Here is a 22610-nt window from a genome sequence, read left to right on the forward strand (position 1 = left end):
CAGTGTGGCTGGGGCTCCAGGGTCCCTCAGTCCCTCCTGCCTTGTTCCATATTAACTGCAGGAGGAGCCTGTGAGGGTGGGGCAGGGGGCGGGGTCTTCCAGCTCCTCTGACCCCATTGGCCAGACTGAAGAAGGGGAGGAGCTTCTGCCTCTCTATTTAGCTCTGTACGCGGAAGAGTGAGTGAGAAGGGGACAGAGAGAGAGAAGGAGGAAGGAGAGAGACAAAGACAAGGAGGGAAGGAAGGAAGGGAGAGGAAAAGAGAGGGAGCAGAGGGACAAGGCCTGGAAGTGGTAGGCTTCACTGCTGTGCTGAGCCAGAGGTGGCCATTTTGTGTTCTGGTGGCCATTTTGTGCTGCTTGTGACTGTGGGGAATAATGTTCCGGAACCTTCTCTGAGCCTCAGTTGAACAGAGTCCTCTCTTTCTCTCCTGAGGCTCCAGAGAGAGAAGGAGGCCAGGCTCCTTGGGCCAAAAGGAAGGAAGTGTGTCTCTTTGTGTCTCTTTTGTGTCTCTTTTCTGAGAGGGTTTTCTTATTACACAGCTCTGCTCCTTCTGGGGAAGATGGGTTTTAAAAGGGATCAGAAAAGGGATCAGCCTTCTTCTTCTTCACAAACATTGGGCTTTGGCTTCTAAGAGGAGGCTAGTCCCCCAAACAAGGCCAGAAGTGGCTCCTTTGGGAGGTTTTAAAAGTCTCCCCAGTTTCCTTATTAATAGATTTTTAGGCAAGAAGGAAGGAGACAGACCAGAATAACTCATATTACCAAGAATGAAACATAAAACAAACAACGAAAATAAAGATTATAGACTAAAACAAACTACTTAATTTTTTAAAGGAAAACCATTATTAGGAGGATAAAAACAAGACATGGGTGCTTCTATCCTTTTACAATCGACTCAGGATGTATCTGCACTGCAGAAATAATCCAGTTTGAAACTCCTGGCTCCATTCTATAGAATCCTGGGATTTGTAGTTTGTTGTGGCATGAGAACTCTCTGGTAGAGAAGGCTAAGGGTCCTAAAGGTAAAATCCCAGGATTCCATAGCACTGAGCAGTTAAAGCGGTGTCAAAGTGCCTTATTTCCATAGTGTGCATGCAGCCTTCTTCTGAAAGGGGCTGATGCTGGGGAAAAGCACTGGGGACCTCTGCAAGTTTCAGCAGATGGTTTATTTATTTATGATGGACTGATTTCACATCTATCTATGGGGACATAACCAGGGGCCTCTCTAATTCCCCATCCCCTAATCCCCCCCCCCCACTCTAATAAGGCATGGAGTATCTGTTGAGTAGGGGAGCTGAAGTAAATCTATGCTAGGTCCAGGGAGCTTTCTGTGGTGGAGAGGGAGGAAGGGGATGCCCACCTCTGCATTGGGCCAAAGGAGGCATTTGTCACCTGCGTATGTCTCCAGCAGGATGCTGTTCTTTGTGTCTTTGAGTGCTGCAGGGTTTCTTGCCATGTCAATCCTAATCCTGGTCCCTTTTCTCAGGACCTTCATCTCGGCCTCATTGGACACGGCTTTGGGGCCTCTCTTGCTGGATGTGACCAAGTACAGGGCCACCAGGACTCCTTGCCCACCTGATGGCCGACACAGAGGCCAAGCGGGGGGAGTTGGTCTCCAACAGAAAGAGGTTTCCAAGATACAACAACTCTTTGGTACGTTGCCATGCTGACTATTAGTTTCATCTGTGTCTGGGCCGGCTCATGAAAGCAGTCGGAGAACATACTCTCCCATTTTGGCAGAGAGAGTCCTGGTTAATCCTCTATCACCTCATCTTTTCTGGGGCTTTGAAAATGTCCTATTTCACTCTCCTCCTCCCACTTTCCCCCTTCTCCTCAGGTCAGTTCAGTTGCTGCAAAATGTATTTCATGTTCAAAAGAGTGTGCATCCTATCCACTCAAAAGAGGGGAGAGGGGGGGAGATAAGGGGACAGGGTCTTGCCCTTGCCAGCAATCAGAGGCAAAAGCAAACATCTGGACCCTTCCTCGCTTGTGTGATCTTTAGCATTAACAAATTTGGCCATCTTGATTCCCTTCTGGTGTTACTTGTCCACATGTGTCTTTCCCAATTTGTGAAATGCTGGGGGATATTGAAGAATATCTCTGGACCTAAACTGAGGGTGGGCCCAGTGGCCCTCAAGCCCAGAATACTCCCCAGAACATCTTTTTAAAAATGAAATTTGCCTCTGAAATTAGGTGAGATATGGCTAAATGTACTATAATTCATTGGTGACTAAATGTACTATACATGTTGGGAGAGTCAGTGTCCTAATCAATCAATAATATATCAGATATGGCCTAAATTATATTCTTTATTGTATTGTGTATTATACTGAAAGGATTCAAGACAAACTGGATCTCAAAGGCTGTAGCTTTTTGCTTGCTTGCAGAATTTAAAGTTTATTTCCTGGACTGAATTCTGAAGTGTTGAAATAATATTTGCAATGCACCATGTGCTTTCCTCCCCTTTTGCTTAGTCACTCTCTGGATGAGGGCTATTTTTTGTTGCAGGTGACCTTTGCGGATGTGGCGGTATATTTCACCGAAGAGGAATGGAAAATGTTGACGAAGAAGCAGAAACTTTTGTACAGTTATGTGATGATGGAGAATTATGAGAATGTGGCCTCTGTGGGTAAGGAACCTGAATCCATTGCCCTCCCTGTGAAGACTGAGTAGCAGAAAGCAAGCCTGCTCCATCCAGAATATGACATCTCTTCAAATATTTGAACAGGGCTGTCAGATCCACACTTAACCTTCTCTTCTCCAAGCTAAACATGCCCAGCTCCCTAAGTCATTCCTCAGAGAGAATGGTTTCCATATCGTTCACCATTTTGGTTTCCTTCCTCTGGACATGCTCCAGCTTCTCAACATCTGTTTGAATTGTGTTGCCCAGAACTGGACACAGGATTATTGCAAGTGAGCCCCGACCAAAACAGAATAGAGTGGCACTATTACTTCCCTTGATCTTGACATTATACTCCTATTGATACAGCCTAAGGTCACTTTGGCCTTTTTAGCTGCTGCATCACACTGTTGACACATGTTCATCTTGTGCTCTATTACCATTCCTAGTTCCCTTTCACACGTAATTTAATTGTCATAACAACTCTGTGGGTGTGTATCTGTGATAGAGAGATGAGGCAATGTGAAAAACAGAAAGGCAGGAAAGAGATGCTGATGGTGAAATGGTGAAATGGTGAAGCAGTTCAGATAGACAAGAAGGAAGGTTGGAGAGCGAAGGGAGAAAGGGAAGGGGATCAAGCCTCTGGGAGCCAGGAGCGGAAGGCAGGAGTAAAGCCAGGATTGCCTAGCTCTGTGCGGAGAGGAAGGGACCTCTGGGAAGGGCCAGGAGAGGGGCCTTGGGGATTGGGAGGCAGCCACCAACCTGACAGATTTTAAGAACTGGATTGAGTGAACCTCTGAGAACCAGCTCATATCCTTGTTTTCAGACATATTTAGGGGTTCCATTTAGCAATTATGAGTAATATCTATGAAGGGAGGAAAGGGGGACACAAAACTTTCTTTTGTCTAATGTTTCTTTTCTTACCTGAGTTTGCTTAGCTCCATGGTTTATTCAAGAGGTCCTTTGTTACCCAAAATGCTGGTGTCAGAGGAGGATACCCACAAGTGCTATGCTATTAGGGGAATTTGGTACTTAGCTCAATATAACAAAATAGTTTTACTGGGGCAGTAGTGACCTCTGTATTCAGCCCAGCTATAGCAGTTCCTGAATCAAACAGAACTTTAGAGGGATTTGAAATATCTTTTTGTGTTTTATTTAGGGGGAAAGCAAAACACTCAGACACAAGCATATAAGTGTTCATGCACACACGCAAGAACTAGGTAACAAAGGTGGGATTGGTGAATAGATGTAAGGCTTTGATAAAGGCTATCTATCCAGATCTTTATTCCAATTGTTGAGGATTTGGAATGGGAGAGGTCAGTAGTTCCTGAGACAATTGGGGTTGGAGAGTGCATTGAGGTGCTTAGCTATGAAAACAAACAGAGTGTCTGTCTGTAACTGGACAGACACCGAAGAACAGCAAGTCAGGGCTGATATTTAGACGGAAATTGGTGCTTGGGGGCAGAAACTGAGGGTTCAGAAGGGTTTCTATCACTTTAGAATATTTCTTGTGTATGGAAAGAATGGTGTGAAACAAATTGAATACAATGGGTGTTTGATGCAAATGCCTCAAACAAAAGTGATTAGCACACCGCCTCTCAGGTCCTTGTTGGCTCTAAATTTCGATCACATTCACAAGACAATGTACACTACAATCTGAGGGTGACGCTCCCGGATGTAGCTCAAAAATAACATAGCAGAGTACGGAACTAAATATCCAGATATATAGATATTGGCAATGCACTGACCTCTTTTCACACTAAAAATAAGTTACAAATACAGTTGATTTCATTGAAATCCTTGGAGATTCTCTATCTTGAGCTGCAAAATAATACAAATAATTGCAAGCTCTCCATCAACTTCACCTTTTCTTGTACACACAACTCCAATTCAATCCACACCAATCCCCATATGAGCTATATACTGTATTGGTTGTGAGTCATCTCATGGTGCTGCTACACAGCATGAAGCATCCTCTGCAGTTAGCTTCAATCATGCCTTGGGCTTTGACTCAGCACTCTATGGGAGTCTCGCAGGATATGATGCCACCTGTCAGTCAAAGTATTTTTACACATGTTTAATGGAATATTTTTTTCAACAGTCTTTTGACTACCTGCTTCCACTGATTTCCTCAAGGCAGTCCCCATTCTTTGCTAGCTGCTATGAGTAAGGATACCACCATCCAATGGATTTAGGGGCATAAGCAGCAGGGTCATGCTTGGGTTACTCATAGAATCTTTCTTAATTTAATCGCTAATAAGGAGGGGTTAATAAGGGCTAAATCATGGGGTAACATCCTCCTTTCTCAAGTCTGATTTTCAGTCTTATCTGTCATTGTCCTTCTTTACAGAAAAACATTTTAATCATGAGAGAATCCACACAGGAGAGAAGCCACACAAATGCCAGCATTGTGGGAAAGGTTTTTCTTGGAAGTCACATCTAGAGACACATCAGAGAGTCCACACAGAAGAGAAGCCATACAAATGCCAGCATTGTGGGAAATGTTTTTCTCGGAAGTCAAACCTTTTGGAACATCACAGGATCCACACAGGAGAGAAGCCATACAAATGCCAGCACTGTGGGAAGTGTTTTTCTTTGAAGTCAAACCTAGTGACACATCAGAGAATCCACACAGGAGAGAAGCCATACAAATGCCAGCATTGTGGGAAATGTTTTTCTCGGAAGTCAAACCTTTTGGAACATCACAGGATCCACACAGGAGAGAGGCCATACAGAAGCCAGCATTGTGGGAAATGTTTTTCTTCAAAGTCAGTCCTAGAGAGACATCAGAGAGTCCACACAGGAGAGAAGCCAAACAAATTCCAGCAGTGAACTAATATTTTTTTCAAGAAGGATTACAGACAATTTTCAATCCAGTGATGAAAAGGCCCTTATAATTTTGTTTGTAAGCTTTGTCTGTCCATATGTCTGTGGTTTATCTGTGCATATGTCTGTTTATGTTTTAAAGGTATATTTTGTTAAGTTTAGATTTTAATTGCCCTAACATTCTACCCTTGGCTTAGGTGGGAGATCCGTTCCAGACCCCCCCATGTAAGCAAAATACCGCACATGCTCAAGTCCTTTTCAAGTGAATGCGGCTCGTGCATGTGGTAGTGCGGCAGCGCCCATGCACCATGGGCCCACGCCCCCATCATCCGAATGGGACGCACCACCCCTTGTGCCCCCATGTGGCTTTCACCATATAATGAAAGCTGCACATGACACAGGCGCACTGTAATATAGATAATTGCTTTGGATTATAAACTTGGCTGGGGATTATGATTTGTGGAATATGTCGATAGCATTTGCAATGTGTGCGATGTTGGCTGGAGAAAGTTGTTGGCTGGTATTAATAGAAAGGAGCTAGTTTCTGAGACTGGCAAAGGGGGCCTGGTTAACTGTGGGGCATAGCCTCTGGGGATTGGATGTGGGGGCTAGGTTTGGAAGAAGGTGGGATTTTAAGTTTTGGGGTTTCAGTGTTTTCTTTGTCTTGGGGAGGGAGTTCTGGCTTAAATGCTGGATTTCTGATTGTGTGTTCTCAATAAAGTTATTTGTTGTTTCAACACGTTGGACTCTTTGATGCACAGAAGTTCTGAATTTGCACAAAACACACTTCCTTCTCTTCTCAGTCCTCAACTCAGTTCCCAGCCATAAGAAGAACAGAGGCAAACACATCCTCCAAGTCTCCTCAAAGGAAGAAAGTGTATGGAAATGTATGAGAAAAGGGGGCAGGGGGCCCTTGAGGAGAGGCATGGCCATAGGGGGAGGGGGCAGGGTCATTTAGAGGAAACGGGGGCTTTGAGGAGCCCCTCCCTCGTGGAAAGTAGGGCAGAGGAGAGGCCCTCCTCCCTTCCTCTTCATTTGGGGGGAGATGAGGACTGGTAAGCCCCTTTCTTTGGTCTTCCAATGGGGCACCCTCTTCATCTCTGGGGGGCTGGGATGGGGTTCAGAAGAGGGGAGGCTCCCAGTCAAAAGACTTGTGACAAATAAAAAGCATCAGACAGCATAGGTTTCAATAGCATTGGAAACAACAGTTTTCTGGGTTGGCATTTGGATAGGAATCCCTCAGCAGCCATTTTGGGAAAGGGGGCTCTGCCTCTGGACAGAGAGACGGAGAATTTGCTCATTTGGGGAAAACGTTAGGGTCCCTATATTGGGCCACCGTCCCCTCTGTCGTGGAGCCTTCTTCTGCAAGCCCCATAGACAGGGAAGATCTGGATCATGCCCTCCCCAGGAAAGGAAGCCCCCACCCTTTGCAGGCCTCACAGATGGAGGGAAATAAGATTATAAACTCCAAAATTGTAATGAAGATTACTATGTATTGTAGGAAAGAAATGGTAATATCTGGGGAAATATGTACAAAGGATTTACATTGAAAAGGGGAGGGATTAATAAAAATGGCAAGAATAAGAAGGGGTCCCAAATCCTGAGAGCAGCCCTCTCCTGCCTTCCCCCCAAATGCACCTGAGAAGTCTGTGGGACAGCAACCAGGGCCTCCCCAGAAGATCCCAAAACCAGGACAGGTTTCATGCAGGAAAGTAGAGGAAGATTGGCTTCAAAAGACGTATCTGGCACATTTTTTGAAGGAGGAAGAACTAGAGAATCTCAGATGACAGCCTGCTCCATTGTGGCTGAGGAAGACCTCTTGTCTTGAAACGTCCTCCATCAATTCCCAAAGACAGAGATAATAACACTTATTTAGTTTCAGTCTATCTATTTTAGCAGGTCACCTGGAGCAGAGATATTGGAGGCAGTTTGTGTCTTCTAATTGTTCCTTTCGTTTTTTTTTGTTGTAGTCCATTCTTATCGATGTGTATTGTCATTGTATTGAAGCCTTTGTGTACCTGTACTCACAACTGCCCTTGTTTATATTATTTTTGTAGATATTATTCTGTATTACCTAGATTAGTAGGTGATTCATAGTAATAAACTTAAGTTAGCGCTTACATTATCATTGTTTAGATGTTCTTCTGCATGGCATCAGTATGTTATTCAGACTAGATCAATTGAAGCTGATTTGTGTATTATAATTGCTCTTTGTACATACATCTTTTCTTCTCATTACATAACATTACCTTGCCATTACATGCTTCATGTTCACTTGGTGACCAATAAACCTATTTGGACCTAGTCCCCCCCCAACTTGGTTTGGTTTCCCCCCAATAACACCCTCCCCCCCAAAAGGAAAGGAGACCCTAAAGGGGGGGTGTTTCTGATCTCTCTTTCCTTCCTTCATTCTTCATTAATTTATAATTAATTTTTAAAATGCCCCATTTGGCTCCAAGGATGGAAATTCCCCTGCAATGGCTCCAGGCAAAAAGACGGCGTTGTTGCCGGACGCTCTAGCTTTCCTTAAGCGGCGCGTCTTGTCTCTCCACTTATGGTATGCCGCTTACAGCTTTGTTCGTGAGGCATTTCTGAGTGTCCAGGAGACTAGGAGCGGTTTGGATGCAGTTTAGAAGCGGTTTAGTCGGCATTAGGCAGAAACCCTTGAAGTCTTTGTGTAATGACTGGGCTCCAGTCAATGGAGGTCTTCTTCAGGCAGTAAAGGGAGGTCTATGCAAATGCAGAGTGACATCACTGCTACGGAAGGCTCTCTTGACCAATCAGAGAGCAAGATGAAGGTCCTTCTGGAAGCTTCCGTGAGAAGGAGATATAAGGCCTGAGAGACCAAGAGACAGTTGGGGGAATTGTGTCGGTTGGAGATCGAGAGAGAGAGAGAGTTAAAGAGCGGATCTTGGAAGTTAGTCTCAGAATTGGATGCTTAGGTTTATTTAATAGCTTATATGAATTGAATATTATATACTTACAAATATTGTACCTGCAAGATTCTTAATATCTTGTAGGACTTATATTATTCTTAAATTTGTTATCTATAATGAATACCTCCTTGGAGTATCTACTACTCGAAGCTCCTTTTACACGTGTTTTGGCTCGGTTGATGCTTGGGAAAATGAGTAAAGAAGTAGAAATAAGGTTCCTTAACTGGTCCCAGTGTAGGTTAAGGGAAGTCCTTTTATAATTCACTGGATGATGGCAGCGTGATTTAAGGAATTTAAGGGTCTGCTGTGCTAAGAGCCATAATGTCTAAATGTCTAAATAACAATTTGTAATCCACTCTGATAGCCTTTTGGTTGAAGAGAGGGGTATCAAATAATAATAATAATAATAATAATAATAATAATAATAATTATTATTATTATTCCAGGGCCGCAGTTTGGCTGCTTGGACCACCGGAGATCATCACAGTGAGTCAGTTGGAAAAGCCCATCTCACTCCAGAAAATAAAGGTACTTGAGGAGTTTGCACTCTGCGTCTTTCTGTAATAATAGCTACAAAACTGATAATAGCATTTGGGACATTTAGTCTTTTAAAAACAAATAGTGCAGATTTAAATGCTGCTTTAAAACCTCTTTCCATCTGCCAGCTTTGCTCTGGTTTTGGGGGGAAATGAGAAAGTGTTGGGAGGGAGGGACTGCCAACAGAATTAGGAGATGCATTGCAGGCTATGGACAATTTGAGGTCAAGTAAGGTCCAAAGCACACAGCAGCAATAGTCCATTTTGAGAGCACTTTAACTGCCCTGGCCCAGTGCTAGGGAATCCTGGGAAATGGAGTTTATTGTGGCACCAGAGCTCTCTGTCAGAGAAGGCTCGATGTCTCACAAAACTACATTTCCCAGAATTCCCTAGCACTGAGCCAGGGCAGTTAAAGCAGTCTCACATTGGATTATTGCTGCAGTGTGTTTTGGACTTAGTTGACCCTTGGCAAGTCACACACTCTCAGCCTCAGAGGATGGCAATGGCAACCCCTCTTGGAAGAAACCTGCCAAGGAAACCCCATGATAAGGTTGCCTTAGGGTTGCCATAAGTTGGAAACGACTTGAAGACACACATGAAGAACAGAAAAAAGTCTGCAATTATTTCTCAGGTTGTACATGGGAACGGGAGGCAGTGTGGTGCAGTGGTTTAAGTGCTGGGTTACAACTCTGGAGGCCAGGGTCCAGTGCTCCACTCCTCCATGAAACCAGCTGGGTCCCTTGGGCAAGAAGTCACACTCTCTCAGCCTCAGGGAAGGCAATGGCAAACCTCCTCTGAACAACTCTTGCCAAGAAAACCCCAGGAGAGGCTCCCCAGAAGTCGGCAATGACTTGTACCCACACCACAAAAAACTACAAAGCCTCAAGAAAGAGCCAGCGTGGTTCAGTGGCTGGATGAGTGGACTATGACCCTGGAGCCCAGGGTTCGAATGCCCTCTTGGCCACGGAAACCCACTGAGTGACCTTAGGCAAGTCACACTCTCTCAGCCTCAGAGGGAGGCACTTGCAAAACCACTTCTGGACAAATGTTGCCAAGAAAAGCCTGAGAAGGGCTTCCCTTAGGGTCGCCATACATCAGAAACAACTTGGAGGCACACAGTGACAACAAAAGCAGTAACACCACTAACACAAGGCAGCTAGGGAGAAAAGAAGGAAGGAAGAAGGAAAGTAACAAAGAAAGAAAGAAAGAAGATAAGAAGATATGGGCGTTGTAGTCCTCGGTTCAGAGGGATTGGAGGGGCCTTACTGCACGGCAGGACCAGTGTTGCTAACAATCCTCAAAAATATTGCCTGGCATGTTTTACCAAAATCCACGGAATCCCCCCCCCCCAAATATTACACGGAATATTCAGTCAAAATCCCTGTAACGTTCCCATAATGTTAATAATAATAATCGTAATAATAAATGGATGTATTTATATATTTATTAATATGGGGGATCTTTTGCAAATAAACATAACCCTAATTGAATAAAAATAATTGTAACTTATTTCAACTCTCAAAATTACCATTGGACCAAACAAAGAATCTTTCAGTCCTTCTAATACCTTTAAGATATCTATTTTGACATGAAGGGGGTCCAGGAAGCTTTGTGCCAAATAGAAACGTGTTTGGCTGCAACCAAACTGCATAAATAATCCAGTTTGACACCCCTTTAGCTGCCCTGGCTCAGTGCTAGGGAGCCCTGGGAATTGTAGTTTTGTGAGACATTGAGCCTTCTCTATCAGAAAGAGCTCTGGTGCCACAACAAACTACAATTCCCGGGATTCCCTAGCATGGAGCCAGGGCAGTTAAAGCGGTCTCAAACTGGATTATTTCTGCAGTGTGTTTTGGACCTTTGTTATTATAAATGCTCAAGATCCAATCCATACTGTAGAAATAATCCAGTTTGAGACTGCTTTAACTGCCCTGGCTCAGTGCTAGGGAACCCTGGGAATTGTAGTTTTCTGAGAAAGAGCTCTGGTGCCACAATAAACTACAATTCCCATGCATCTGAGGAAGTACGCTTAAGTCTAGGAAAGCTCATGCTGGCAACTTTTCTTTCGTGCGTCTACAAGGTCCTACAAGATCTATCTCTGTATCATCATCACCATTATTATTATCATTATTAAATCCAAATGCAGCTGAAGAAGTGGACTTAAATTGGCAACACTGATGTACTGTAGACTCTTTCTCTGGGGCTGTGATCTGTAAGCGTGGAGGCAATTCCCTTGTCAAACCAGGGGATCCTGGGAATTGTAGTTTGTTGTGACATGTATGTGTATATATGTGTGTGTGTGTTGTGTGTATATATATATGTGTGTGTGTGTGTGTGTGTATAAGAGCCTTGTCTCCCGCACGTCTGCCCTGGCTGAGCTTTTCCTGAGGGCGGGAGGGGGGCGAACGACCACTCTCCTCTCTCTGATTGCCTGAAAACTCTCAGTGTGACTCCCAACAGGACTGGTTGCTCTGTAGCCTCGCTCTCAGAGTCAGGGCCACTGTGGCCAATTTCGGGGGTTTGTCCCGGAAATTGGGTTGTTTTTTTTCAGGGCTGGAGCTGAAATGTGCAAAAGTCCCTGAATCTCCACAGAATAGAGCCAGGCACAGAAATCACACGGAAAGCACTCAAAAATCCCAATTTCCGTGTGAAAATCACAAAATTGGCAACAGTGTACCTCTGTTCAACTGAGGCTTCAGAGAAGGTTTTGGAACATTCTCCACACTCACAAACAGCACACAAAATGGCCATTGGAACACAAAATGGCCACCGGAAAACAAAATGGCTGCCAGAACACAAAATGGCTGTCTCTGCCTGAGTGCTTGGCAGTTGACATTTGAGGCCTTCAGGTGAGAGAGAGAATGAGGGAAGAGTGGAAGGAGGTCCTGGAGGGAAGGGGCCTTGGGAGATATAGGGCCTTCCTGAGATTCCTGCTTCCTAACAAAGGGGTTTCTGGACCCATAAAGGATTTGGGGCAAACTGGTTCTGAAAGGCAGTAGCAGCCTTTTCTCTTGCCAGTGGGATTTACAGTGTATTTGCTTGACTGGATCTCCCAGCATCCACATGGCCAGAGAGAGGAAGGGTCCTGCCCTGCATTTCATGGGTCTTAGGCTCTGGGAATGTGTGCCTTTGGCCAGTGTCTGTGTGGCTGGGGCTCCAGAGTCCCTCCTGCCTTGTTCCATATTAACTGCAGGAGGAGCCTGTGAGGGTGGGGCAGGGGGCGGGGCCTTCCAGCTCCTCTGCCCCCATTGGCCAGACTGAAGAAGGGGAGGAGCTTCTGCCTCTCTATTTAGCTCTCTGCGCAGAAGAGTGAGTGATGAGTAGAGAGTGAGAAGGGGTTAGAGAGAGACAAGGAGGAAGGAGAGGGACAAGGCTTGGAAGGGTAGGCTTCACTGCTGTGCTGAGGCCTCCAACTGCCAAGCGCTGAGGTGGAGGTGGCCATTCTGTGTTCCAGCAGCCATTTTGTGTTCTGGCTGCCATTTTGCGCTGTTTGTGACTGTGGGGAATAATGTTCTGGAACCTTCTCTGAGCATCAGTTGAACAGAGGTCTCTCTTTCTCTCCTGAGGCTCCAGAGTCAGAAGGAGGCCAGGCTCCTTGGGCCAAAAGGAAGGAAGTGTGTGTCTTTGTGTGTCTTTTGTGTCTCTTTTCTGAGAGGGTTTTTATATTACACAGCTCTGCTCCTTCTGGGGAACAAGGGTTTTAAAAGGGATCAGAAATGGGAGGATAGTTTTAATACAAGCCTTATTCTTATTCTTCACAAACATCCGTCTTTGGCTTCTAAGAGGAGGCTAGTCCCCCAAAAAAGGCCAAAAGTGGGTCCTTTGGGAGGTTTTAAAAGTCTCCCCAGTTTTCTTATTAATGGATTTTCAGGGAAGAAGGAAGGAGACACACTAGAATAACTCATATTACCAAGAATGAAACAAACATACAAACAAACAACAACAAGAAGAATATGGATTAGACTGAAATACAAACTACTTTTTTTAAAGGAAAACCATTATTAGGAAGGTAAAAACAAGACATGGGTGCTTCTACCCTTTTAAAACCGACTCAGGTTGTATCTGCACTGCAGAAATAATCCAGTTCTAAAGTGTGTTAACTCTCCTGGCTCCATCCCATGGAATCCTGGGATTTGTAGTTTGTTGTGGCATGAGAGCTCTCTGGCAGAGAAGGCTAATTGTCCCAAAGGTAAAATGCCAGGATTCCATAGCACTGAGCGGTTAAAGTGGTGTCAAAGTGCCTTATTTCTATAGTGCGGATGCAGCCTTCTTGGGAAAGAGGCTGATGCTGGGGAAAAGCACTGGGGACCTCTGAAGGTTTCAGCAGATTATTTATTTATTTGTTTATTTATTTATGATGCACTCCTTTCACATCTAGCTATGAGGACATAACCAGGCCCCTCTCCAATTCGCCATCCCCTAATCCCCCATCACTCTAAGAAGGCATGGAGTATCTGTTGTGTAGGGCAGCTGCAGTGAATCTATGCTAGGTCCAGGGGCTTTGTTTGGTGCAGAGGGAGGAAGAGGATGCCCACCTCTGTATCGGCCCAAAGGAGCCATATGTCACCTGTGCATGTCACCAGGAGGATGCTGTTCTCTGTGTCTTTGAGTTCTGCAGGGTTTCTTGCCAAGCCAATCCTAACCCTGGTCCCTTTTCTCAGGACCTTCATCTCGGCCTCCTTGGATACGGCATTGGGGCCTCTCTTGCTGGAAGTGACCCAAGTGCAAGACCACCAGGACCCCTGCCCTCCTAATGGCCGACACAGAGGCCAAGCGGAGGGAGTTGCGCTCCAACAGAAAAGGGCTGCGGAGGTACAACATCGCTTTGGTGAGTCCCCATCCTGGGTATTAGTCTCATGTGTTTCACTGCTGGGCCAGCTCATGAAAGCAAGTGGAGAACATACTCTCCCAATTTGGCAGAGACAGTCCTGGTAAATCCTCTGTCACCCCACTTTTTCAGGGGCTTTCAAAAATGTCCCGGTTTTGTTCTCCTCCTCCCACTTTCCCCTTTGTCCTCAGCTCACTTCATTTCCTACAAAATGAGTGCCAAGGAATTTTCACCCCATCAACTCAAAAGTGGGGAGAGAAGAGGAAAGAAGGGGGCAGGGACTTGTCCTTGCTAGAAGTCTGAGGCAAAAGCAAACTGCTGTGCCCTTGCCCGCTTTTGTGACCTTCCTCATAAACATCTTTGGCCATCTTGACCACCTTCTGGTGTTGTTTGTCCACATGTGTCTTTCTTTTCCCATCTGTGAAATGTTGGGGGATATGGGGGAACGTATCTGGATCTAAAATGTGGCCCTCAAGCCCACAGTGTTCTCCAGAACTGTTTTTTAAATAAGACATTTGCCACTGAAATTTGGCAACAAATGCATAAATGCACTATAATTCTTTGGTGGCTAAATGTAGTACAGTGCGCCCGCGCCATACGCGGGCGTGTCATACGCGGCCTTGAGCATACGCGCTCAAGCCGCGGGGCGCGCGCGGGGTGGAAGGGGTGGCGCGTCCATTCAATTGAATGGGAACGCGTGCCCGTTGCGCCCCGTGCGCGCCCGTTCCACCGTGCACGAGCCCCATTATTTCCAGTGGGGCTCGAGCATAGGCGGAATTCGCCTTACACAGAGGGATCCGGAACGGATCCCCCACGTAAGGCAAGGACGGACTGTATATGTTTTGGGAAAGTCAATATCTTAATCTATCCTCAGTATCCCAGCCATAGCCTAAATTATTTTGTTTATACCTTATCTTTGGTTTATATATTATATATTGTGTATATCGAGCTAGAATAGACCCTTTCAATCAACTACTAAACAATTCTTCAACAGATAGGTAAATTCAGCTGATTCAGTGGGTCTACTCTGGCGAGGACCAGAGACAGTTTTGCTTATGTGAAATTGCAATACTTGTGAAACTCAGCTTATTCCACACGTGGTTGTAAATCCTATGGGATCAATAGGTCTTCTTGGGCTGAGACTAATAGTATGATTCAGGCCCTTATCATGGTAATGAAAATCATTTGATGGTTCAGACTGAATAATAGTGAGTCAAATATGATTGGGTGGGTTACACTTATAAGATGTAGTGATTGTGTGCAGAGGGATTTTGCAGCACCCTTGAGACCAACTGTGTGAAAGATATTGCAGCTTTGAACCTGGTCTGTGCCCCTTCCTCTGGCAACAGCCCCTGACCCTCTCCTCTCACCCCCTCAGAGTTCAGCCCCAGTGGTCAGTGGGATGGAAATGGGTCTTCCCAGCCACAACACATTGCTATGGGCTACATTCCTCTGGCCATGCAAGCAACTGCACAAGACCATTCCTGGGAGGAACAAGAAGGGATAGGAAATGTCTGAGACCCAGGTAGCCCCCTGTCCTTTTGGACTCTCACTCTGTGGGGCTCTTGCTACTGAGATGGCCTCAGGGAAGGCAGAGCACCTGACTTCTAACCTCAATGTGTCAGGTGATGGTGGGGCTGGGGTGTCTTTTCCAGGCATTCCTCACCCTCCTCAAGGGCTGCCCCACCTTCGACCAGAGCCAGTAATGCAGCCACCATGGTTCTCCAGCTCTGGCAGAGTTTGTCCTCCAGCCCTCCCTGTTAGCTCACCATTTCCTCCAAAGGAGGCCATACTTGAAGGCCACAGACCCAGTCAGTCCCTTGGAGGGGAGAGAGAGCTGGGGGGCTCTGGAAGAAAATGGAGTGGGGTGAACCCAGGAGGAAATGGATGGGAAACAGGATAATGTGAAAAGACCTTCCTATTGACACCCAGAAACTCAGAGCTTTGCTCTGAATGTCAGAAACTCAGAGCTTTGCTTCCCAGATTTTATCCTACACACACACACACACACACACATGCAATTGACATATCCAGGGGGAGCCATGCTGGCCATATAGCAGTATCATCCCAAATCCACAAAACTATGATATCTGATATGTTATATGTATGTGAATATACCATATTTTAGGCTTCACGGGAGAATGATAAAGAGAAGGCCAATGGATGGGACCTGTACTATTTGAGGTTGCTACCTCCAACAAAAGTTTTTAAATATCTTTTAAATTGGGACAGCATTGGCATGTTTTACCTTATCAACACTTACAAGTTTTCCTGTGCAAAAGCATGGAGGCTGCTTGAGAAATTCAGTTTTCTCTTCCACAAAAGGTTCGAGACAAACTGGATTTCAAAGGCAGTAGCTTTTTGCTTGCTAACATTATTTAAAGTTTGTTTCTTGGGCTGAATTCTGAAGTAATGAAATAATATTTGGGATGCACCATGTGCTTTCCTCCCCTTTTATTAGTCGCTCTCTGGATGAGGGCTATTTTCTATTGCAGGTGACTTTTGCGGATGTGGCAGTATATTTCACCAAGGATGAATGGAAACTCTTGACAAAGAAGCAGAGACGTCTTTACAGCGATGTGATGATGGAGAATTATGAGAATGTGGCCTCTGTGGGTAAGGAACTTGACTCCACTGCCCTTCCTATGAAGACTGAGGGTCCTTTCATACTACATTGTCAAGGTGCTATGTTTCCACTTTAGAATTATGGAATCATAGAGTTGGAATAGACAACAAGGGCCATCCAGTTAAACCCCTGGCCATGCAGGAATACACATTCAAAGCACCCCGAACAGATAGTCATCCAGCCTTTGTTTAAAGATCTCCAAAGATGTAGCACTTTAGAAATAAATCTTAATAATAATAACAATGACTCAGTACAGATTAGAAGAAAGGAGTGGCCAGAGGCTGTCCCTTTCTCCTCTGGATCATTGCCGCAGCAACCCCATGGCCGCAAGAACGATCTGCAGCCAAAAGGAGCTCAGAAATGGAGCTCCTTCCTGTGATGCCACCAAGGCGCCATTTGCACCCTGGGGCGTCACGGTGATATATCTTATGCGCCGTGCTGTTTGGGCGTGTCACACAAGACACATCATGAATGCGTGTGCCGTATGGATGGCACTGCATCAAGATTGTGCTGCCCATAAGTATTAGGCTTTGGGAGTGTGCGGTTACTGTGCGTTCCCGAACCCTAAAATCACCGCCGGCATGCCACAATGCGCCCATTTGTACCAGGCCAATAATAACAATAATGATACTCCACCACACTCTGAGGGAGTATATTGCACTCTCGAACAGCCCTTACTGTCAGGAAGTTCCTCCTAATCTTTAGGTGGCATCTCTTTCCCTGTGGTTTGCATCCACTTTTCCTCTCCTTTTCTCTGGAATAGGAGAAAGCAAGCTTGATCCATCAATGTGACATCTCTTCAAATATTTGAACAGAGCTATTATATCTACTCTTAACCTTCTCTTCTCCTGGATAAACATAGCCAGCTCCTAAGCCACTTCCCATAGGGCTTTATGGTTTTCAGTTCCTTCACCGTTTCGGTTGCCCTCCTTTGGATACTCTCCAGATTCTCAACATCCTTTTTGAATTGTGGTGCCAAGAACTAGACACAATGTTATTTCAAGTGAGGCCTGACCAAAGCAAAATAGAGTGGCACTCTTGATCTAGACACTATATTTTTATTGGTAAAGTCTAGGATCATATTGACCTTTTCAGCTGCCTCATGTTTAACTTGTGGTCTACTATGAGTCCTAAACCGCTTTCACATGTAGTTTAATTGTCATAACAATATCCTGTGTAATCTTGGAATTTGTAGTTTGGTGAGGCACTATTGCTCTCCACTTTCTAAGGATTCTAAATATCCCATTCTAAACTGCCAATTCTAGGATTCTGTGGGAAGGAATTATGGAGATAAATGCTTTTCACCCCCAAATGCTCCTCAGCACATCCCTGAGTAGGGCTGTTTAAAAACCGCCCCTTTGGGGTGGCCTGTACCCGCCTCTTTCATCAACAGATCGGGGCCTCAGCTGCCACAGCGGCAGCCCTGAGGCCCCAATCCGCTGCTTTTCCAGGTCGCGGCCTGGAAAGGGTGTCCTTGGGGCTTCAAACCCCAAGGACACCCCAACAGTGGCGGCGAAAGGAGAAAGGGGGCCCTCAGCCCCTTTCTCTTTACTATCGCTGGCGCAGCTTTCTAAAGGCTGTGCCAGTGACACAAATGAAGGAAGGAGCTCCGAAACGGAGTTCCTTCCTGCTCCGCGGAAAGGGCTCCACAAGCGCCCTTTGGCGACGCCAGGACGTCACGTCCATGCCACTCTGTTTGGAGGCAGCGTGATCGTGACGTCCTAAGGGGCACCACCATCTGCATGTAGAATGGGTGCCAACATTTTGTACCTACTGTGTACATACTAGAGTTGGGGGCATCTGAAAGAGATGCTCCCCGTCAACCCTAGTACACACACAGTACCTACTAGGGTGCCCTTCTGGAAAGGGCCTAAGTCTCCTGCCTTTTTTGGCCCTTCTTCCAGGCTTTTCAGGCTCAGGAGAGTCTTCTTGGGGAAAAGGCCTCCCTTGACCCTACAATAGCTCAGAGAGGGCCCAATAGTGGCAAAATGGCCTCTTTTTCCCCAAAAGAATGCTGTGGGATATTGAGGAGCAAAATAGTATTTCATTTCACCCCCAGACAATACAATGTTAGGTTGCTCCTGAGATCCCCTGTGGGCCAGTGTGACCCCCCCCCCCATCCCCAACATTAGCCCATCCCTGTCTTATAGATGCCTTAAGGCTGGCACTTGACCCTCACCAAAATTGGAGTCCAGGTCCCAGCCCCCTTGCTCTTCCTTTCCCAATGACTTATTTGTATATTGATTATCCTGCCTTTCTGAACAAATGGGACTCAGAGTGTCCCTTTTGTGCATCCCATGCTGTGGGTGTGTGTCTGTGATAGAGAGATGGAGGGAATGGGAAAAAGAGAAAGGCAGGAAAGAGATGCTGAAGGAGAAATGGTAAAGCAGTGCGGATGGGCAAGAGGGAACGTTGGAGAGCAGAGGGAGAAAGGGAAGGGGACCAGGCCACTGGGAGCCAGGAGAGGAAGGCAGGAGCAAAGCCAGGATCGCCTAGCTCTGTGTGGACAGGAAGGGACCTCTGAGAAGGGTCAAGAGAGGGGCCTTGAGGATTGGGAGGCAGCCACCAACCTGACAGGCTTTCAGAACTGAACTGGTGAGAACCGGCACAGGCCCTGGTTTTGAGACATATTAAGGGCTTCCATTTAGCAATTATGAACAATGTCTATGAAGAGAGGAAAGGGCAACACAAAAATTCCTTTTTGTCTAATGTTTCTTTTTCCTACCTGAGCTTGCTTAGGCCCTTTTTTACCTGAAATGCTGGGGAGGACACCTGCAAGTGCTATGCTTTTAGGGGAATTAGATATGTAGCTCAAAGGGGAGATATAATTTGATTGGGGCAACAGTGACCTCAGGATCCAGCAAAGCTATAGCAGGTCTGCAATCACACAGAACTCCAGAGGCATTTGAAAGGCAAAATGCACACACATGCACACAGAGAATTAGGTAACAAAGGTGGGAGTGGTGAATAAATGTAAGACTTTGCTAATGGTAATATGTTGCCTGGATGGATCTCAATCCCAGTTGCTGAGAATCCGGAATGGGGAGAGAAGTCAGTAGCTCCCATGGCAAGTGGGGTTGGGGAGTGTATTGAGGTGCTTAGCCATGTAAACCGACAGAGGATCCTATCTCATGGGACAAAAAAAGCCAGCTTAACTTTTCTGAATTGAATTCTGATTCGGGCTGTATCCGGGTCCTATCATATGTAAATCTCCGCTGAATCCACCATCCAAATCCATCCTGGATTCAGCCCGAATCCCCGCAGCATTTCAGAAGCCATGTTATTAATGTTGGAAGCTTCCGCTTAAAAAAGAGGGGGATGGCTGAGCATGCCTCGGACCCAGGCTACATCTGGGATGGATTTGGCCAATAGATTCAGCAGTGATTTAAATATGATTGGACCCAGACAGAGCCCTAATTAAAATTCTCTTTGGGAAGGTAACCTGGCTTTATTACCCCATGCAATAGGGTGCAGAGTGTCTGCCTGCAACTGGACTGAGGCTGAAGAACAGCCACTAGGAGCAGATATTTATGCTGTAATTGTTGCTTAGTGGCAGAAACTGAGGGTATGAAAAGGTTTAAATTGCTTTAGAATGTTTCCTGAGTGAGGAAATAATGGTCTGAAACCAAATTTAATGCAATGAGGGCTTGGTTTAAGCTCTCCCCATTTACTGTGACTTCCTTCACTCTGTCCATCACTTCTTCTCTTAAATTAATGAGGAGAATTAAATTAAATTAAATTAAAATTATATTCTGGCCCCAAAAAGAAGAGCCCTCCCTCCGCCCCAGCTGTCATCACCAGACCTGGGAGGGAGTGAAAAAGACAGGCCCGATTTCCATCAGGCCTAACTGTGAATTTTACTGTAACTCACGTCGCTCTGTTTTATTTTACTGTATTTTATTTATTTTTGTATTTTATTTTATTCTCTTTATTTTTATTGTTGTAACCTACCTGGATTCCTTGTGATTGGGCAGGCTATAAATAAATCATCATCATTATTATTATTGGTGCAAGTACCTCAGACAAAAGGGATTAGCACACTGATTCTCAGAACCTTTTTCTGACTATTTCCTTCCAGTCCCATTCCTTAGCCATAATCCCTTCACCCTCTACAGACATAAATGGATCATGCAGCTAAATCCACTCATTTTCTCAAGGCAGGTTCTCCTACAATCTCTTCTTTGCTACCTCCTATGAGTAGGGATCCATACATGCAAAAATGCTAAATTCAGGGCACCCACTCCAACTTTATTAATTTTATATCAAATAGGGAAGGGTTAACAGGTGGCTAAATCTTGGGGTAACACATTCCTCTCTTAATTCTGAGAGTCAGTCTTGTCTGTCATTCTTCTTTTTTTTTTTCAGAAGAACATGTCAGTCTTGAGAGAGTCCATACATGTGAGAGGCCACATAAATGCCAGCACTGTGGGAAAGGTTTTCCTTCAAAGTCAGACCTTGTGAGACATCAGAGAGTTCACACCGGAGAGAAGCCATACAAATGTCAGCATTGTGGGAAAGGTTTTTCTCAGAAGTCCAACCTAGTGAAACATCAGAGAGTCCACACAGGAGAGAAGCCATACAAATGCCAGCATTGTGGGAAAGGTTTCTCTCAGAAGTCAGACCTAGTGAAACATCAGAGAGTCCACACAGGAGAGAAGCCATACAAATGTCAGCACTGTGGGAAAGGTTTTTCTCAGAAGTCCAACCTAGTGAAACATCAGAGAGTCCACACAGGAGAGAAGCCATACAAATGCCAGCATTGTGGGAAATGTTTTTCTTGGAAGCCACACCTACTGAGACATCGGAGTGTCCACACAGGAGAGAAGCCATACAAATGCCAGCATTGTGGGAAATGTTTTTCTTCAAAGTCAGACCTAGTGAAACATCAGAGAGTCCACACAGGAGAGAAGCCATACAAATGCCAGCATTGTGGGAAATGTTTTTCTTGGAAGCCACACCTACTGAGACATCGGAGTGTCCACACAGGAGAGAAGCCATACAAATGCCAGCATTGTGGGAAATGTTTCTCTTCGAAGTCAAACTTAGTGATACATCAGAGAGTCCATGCAGGAGAGAAACCACATAAATGCCAGCAGTGAACTAACACTGTTTTTGTTAAGAAGTATTACAAGAAAAATATTTTCAATGCATTGGTGATAAGAGAAAGCCCTTGTGATTTTGTTTGTAAGGGTTTTTTGTTCATAAAGCTATTGATTTTTGTATGTTGTTGTATTGTTGTTGTTGTTTTTATTTTTTTATAGAATTCTAGAATAAGAATGGGCCACAAGACCCATGTATTCCAACCTCCAACACACAGGATGACAAAGCATGGATTTATAGGATTCTGGCTTTGTAAGGCACCACAAGCACCATCTAGTCCAAGACTCTGCCATACAGGAAGACATGGTGGGTAGGTGTGTTATGTGTGAATGTGACAGAATTAGAAGATGAAGGATGAGATGAAGGATCTGGCACAGAGAAGCAAGAAAAGCTCAAACTGCTGAGTCGAAAAGGAATGTGCAATAGATAAAGACACCGTAATGCAAGGACATGAAAGCGAATGTACTAAAAGAAGAATGGACTGTGTATAACACAACTTGATGTAAAGAGCACCAAAACAAGAATGGAATGGGAACAAGAAGTCACTCATCAGGAAAAATGATGCACATATTAAAAAGCATAAAGGAATCTTCAAAACCATGGTGCTAGTGTGCCAAAATCAGCTGGAACTGGCACCCATCGCTCTTTCAGAAAACTGATCAACCTCTGGGAAGATTTGTGTGCATGAGCATTGTATGAATGTGTGCATGATTTGAGGCCTCTTGATATGTAATATATTAGAATGAATGTCCCTAATGTTAGAATAAATGTTACATACAAAGTGTTTGAACCTAGATCTGGTCTCTTATGTGTCTGATTAAAAGTTTTATAGTCCAGATCTGTATTTACTCACCACTCTAGATGTAAAGAAGAACACCTAGATTGGTGACCGGAGTGTGATCTCTCATTTCACCTTCTGGAGCTTCTGCACTGATCCCTGAAAGCGGAAAGAGAACTAACCAAGCAGTGGGGACACACTTCCTTTGTTAACCCATTACGATTCGACTATAAGAGACAGGCCTTGGAGTTATGATCCACTGCCAGCCGTAAGGTTTGGTTTAAAATATGGGGGGTCGGTCATCGCTTGCAGCCCCTCTTGCAGGGCCTCTTCTCCAGCATCTCCTGGAACAACGGACCAGAACA

General features: G+C 45.2%; 1 protein-coding gene across 2 annotated transcripts; it reads left to right on the plus strand.

The window, feature by feature from the left end:
• Positions 1–1489: 1489 nt before the first annotated feature.
• Positions 1490–22230, plus strand: LOC149286390 (uncharacterized). 2 transcript variants are annotated; one of them, XM_089494116.1, is made up of 4 exons: positions 1490–1651; positions 2507–2627; positions 4969–5446; positions 20701–22230. In XM_089494116.1, exons 1-4 carry the CDS (start codon positions 1577–1579, stop codon positions 21464–21466), a joined length of 1440 nt encoding a protein of 479 aa, XP_089350242.1. In that variant the 5' UTR covers positions 1490–1576; the 3' UTR covers positions 21467–22230. The 2 variants fall into 2 exon arrangements, 1 of the variants encoding a protein (XP_089350242.1); XR_016277607.1 differs by lacking the exons at positions 1490–1651; positions 20701–22230 and having other exon boundaries at positions 2582–2911; positions 4969–5055.
• Positions 22231–22610: the final 380 nt, after the last annotated feature.

The sequence above is a fragment of the Sceloporus occidentalis genome, unplaced genomic scaffold (genome assembly GCF_023333645.1).
Source record: "Sceloporus occidentalis isolate IW3139 unplaced genomic scaffold, rSceOcc1.0.p SCAF_69, whole genome shotgun sequence".
NCBI lineage: Eukaryota > Metazoa > Chordata > Lepidosauria > Squamata > Phrynosomatidae > Sceloporus > Sceloporus occidentalis.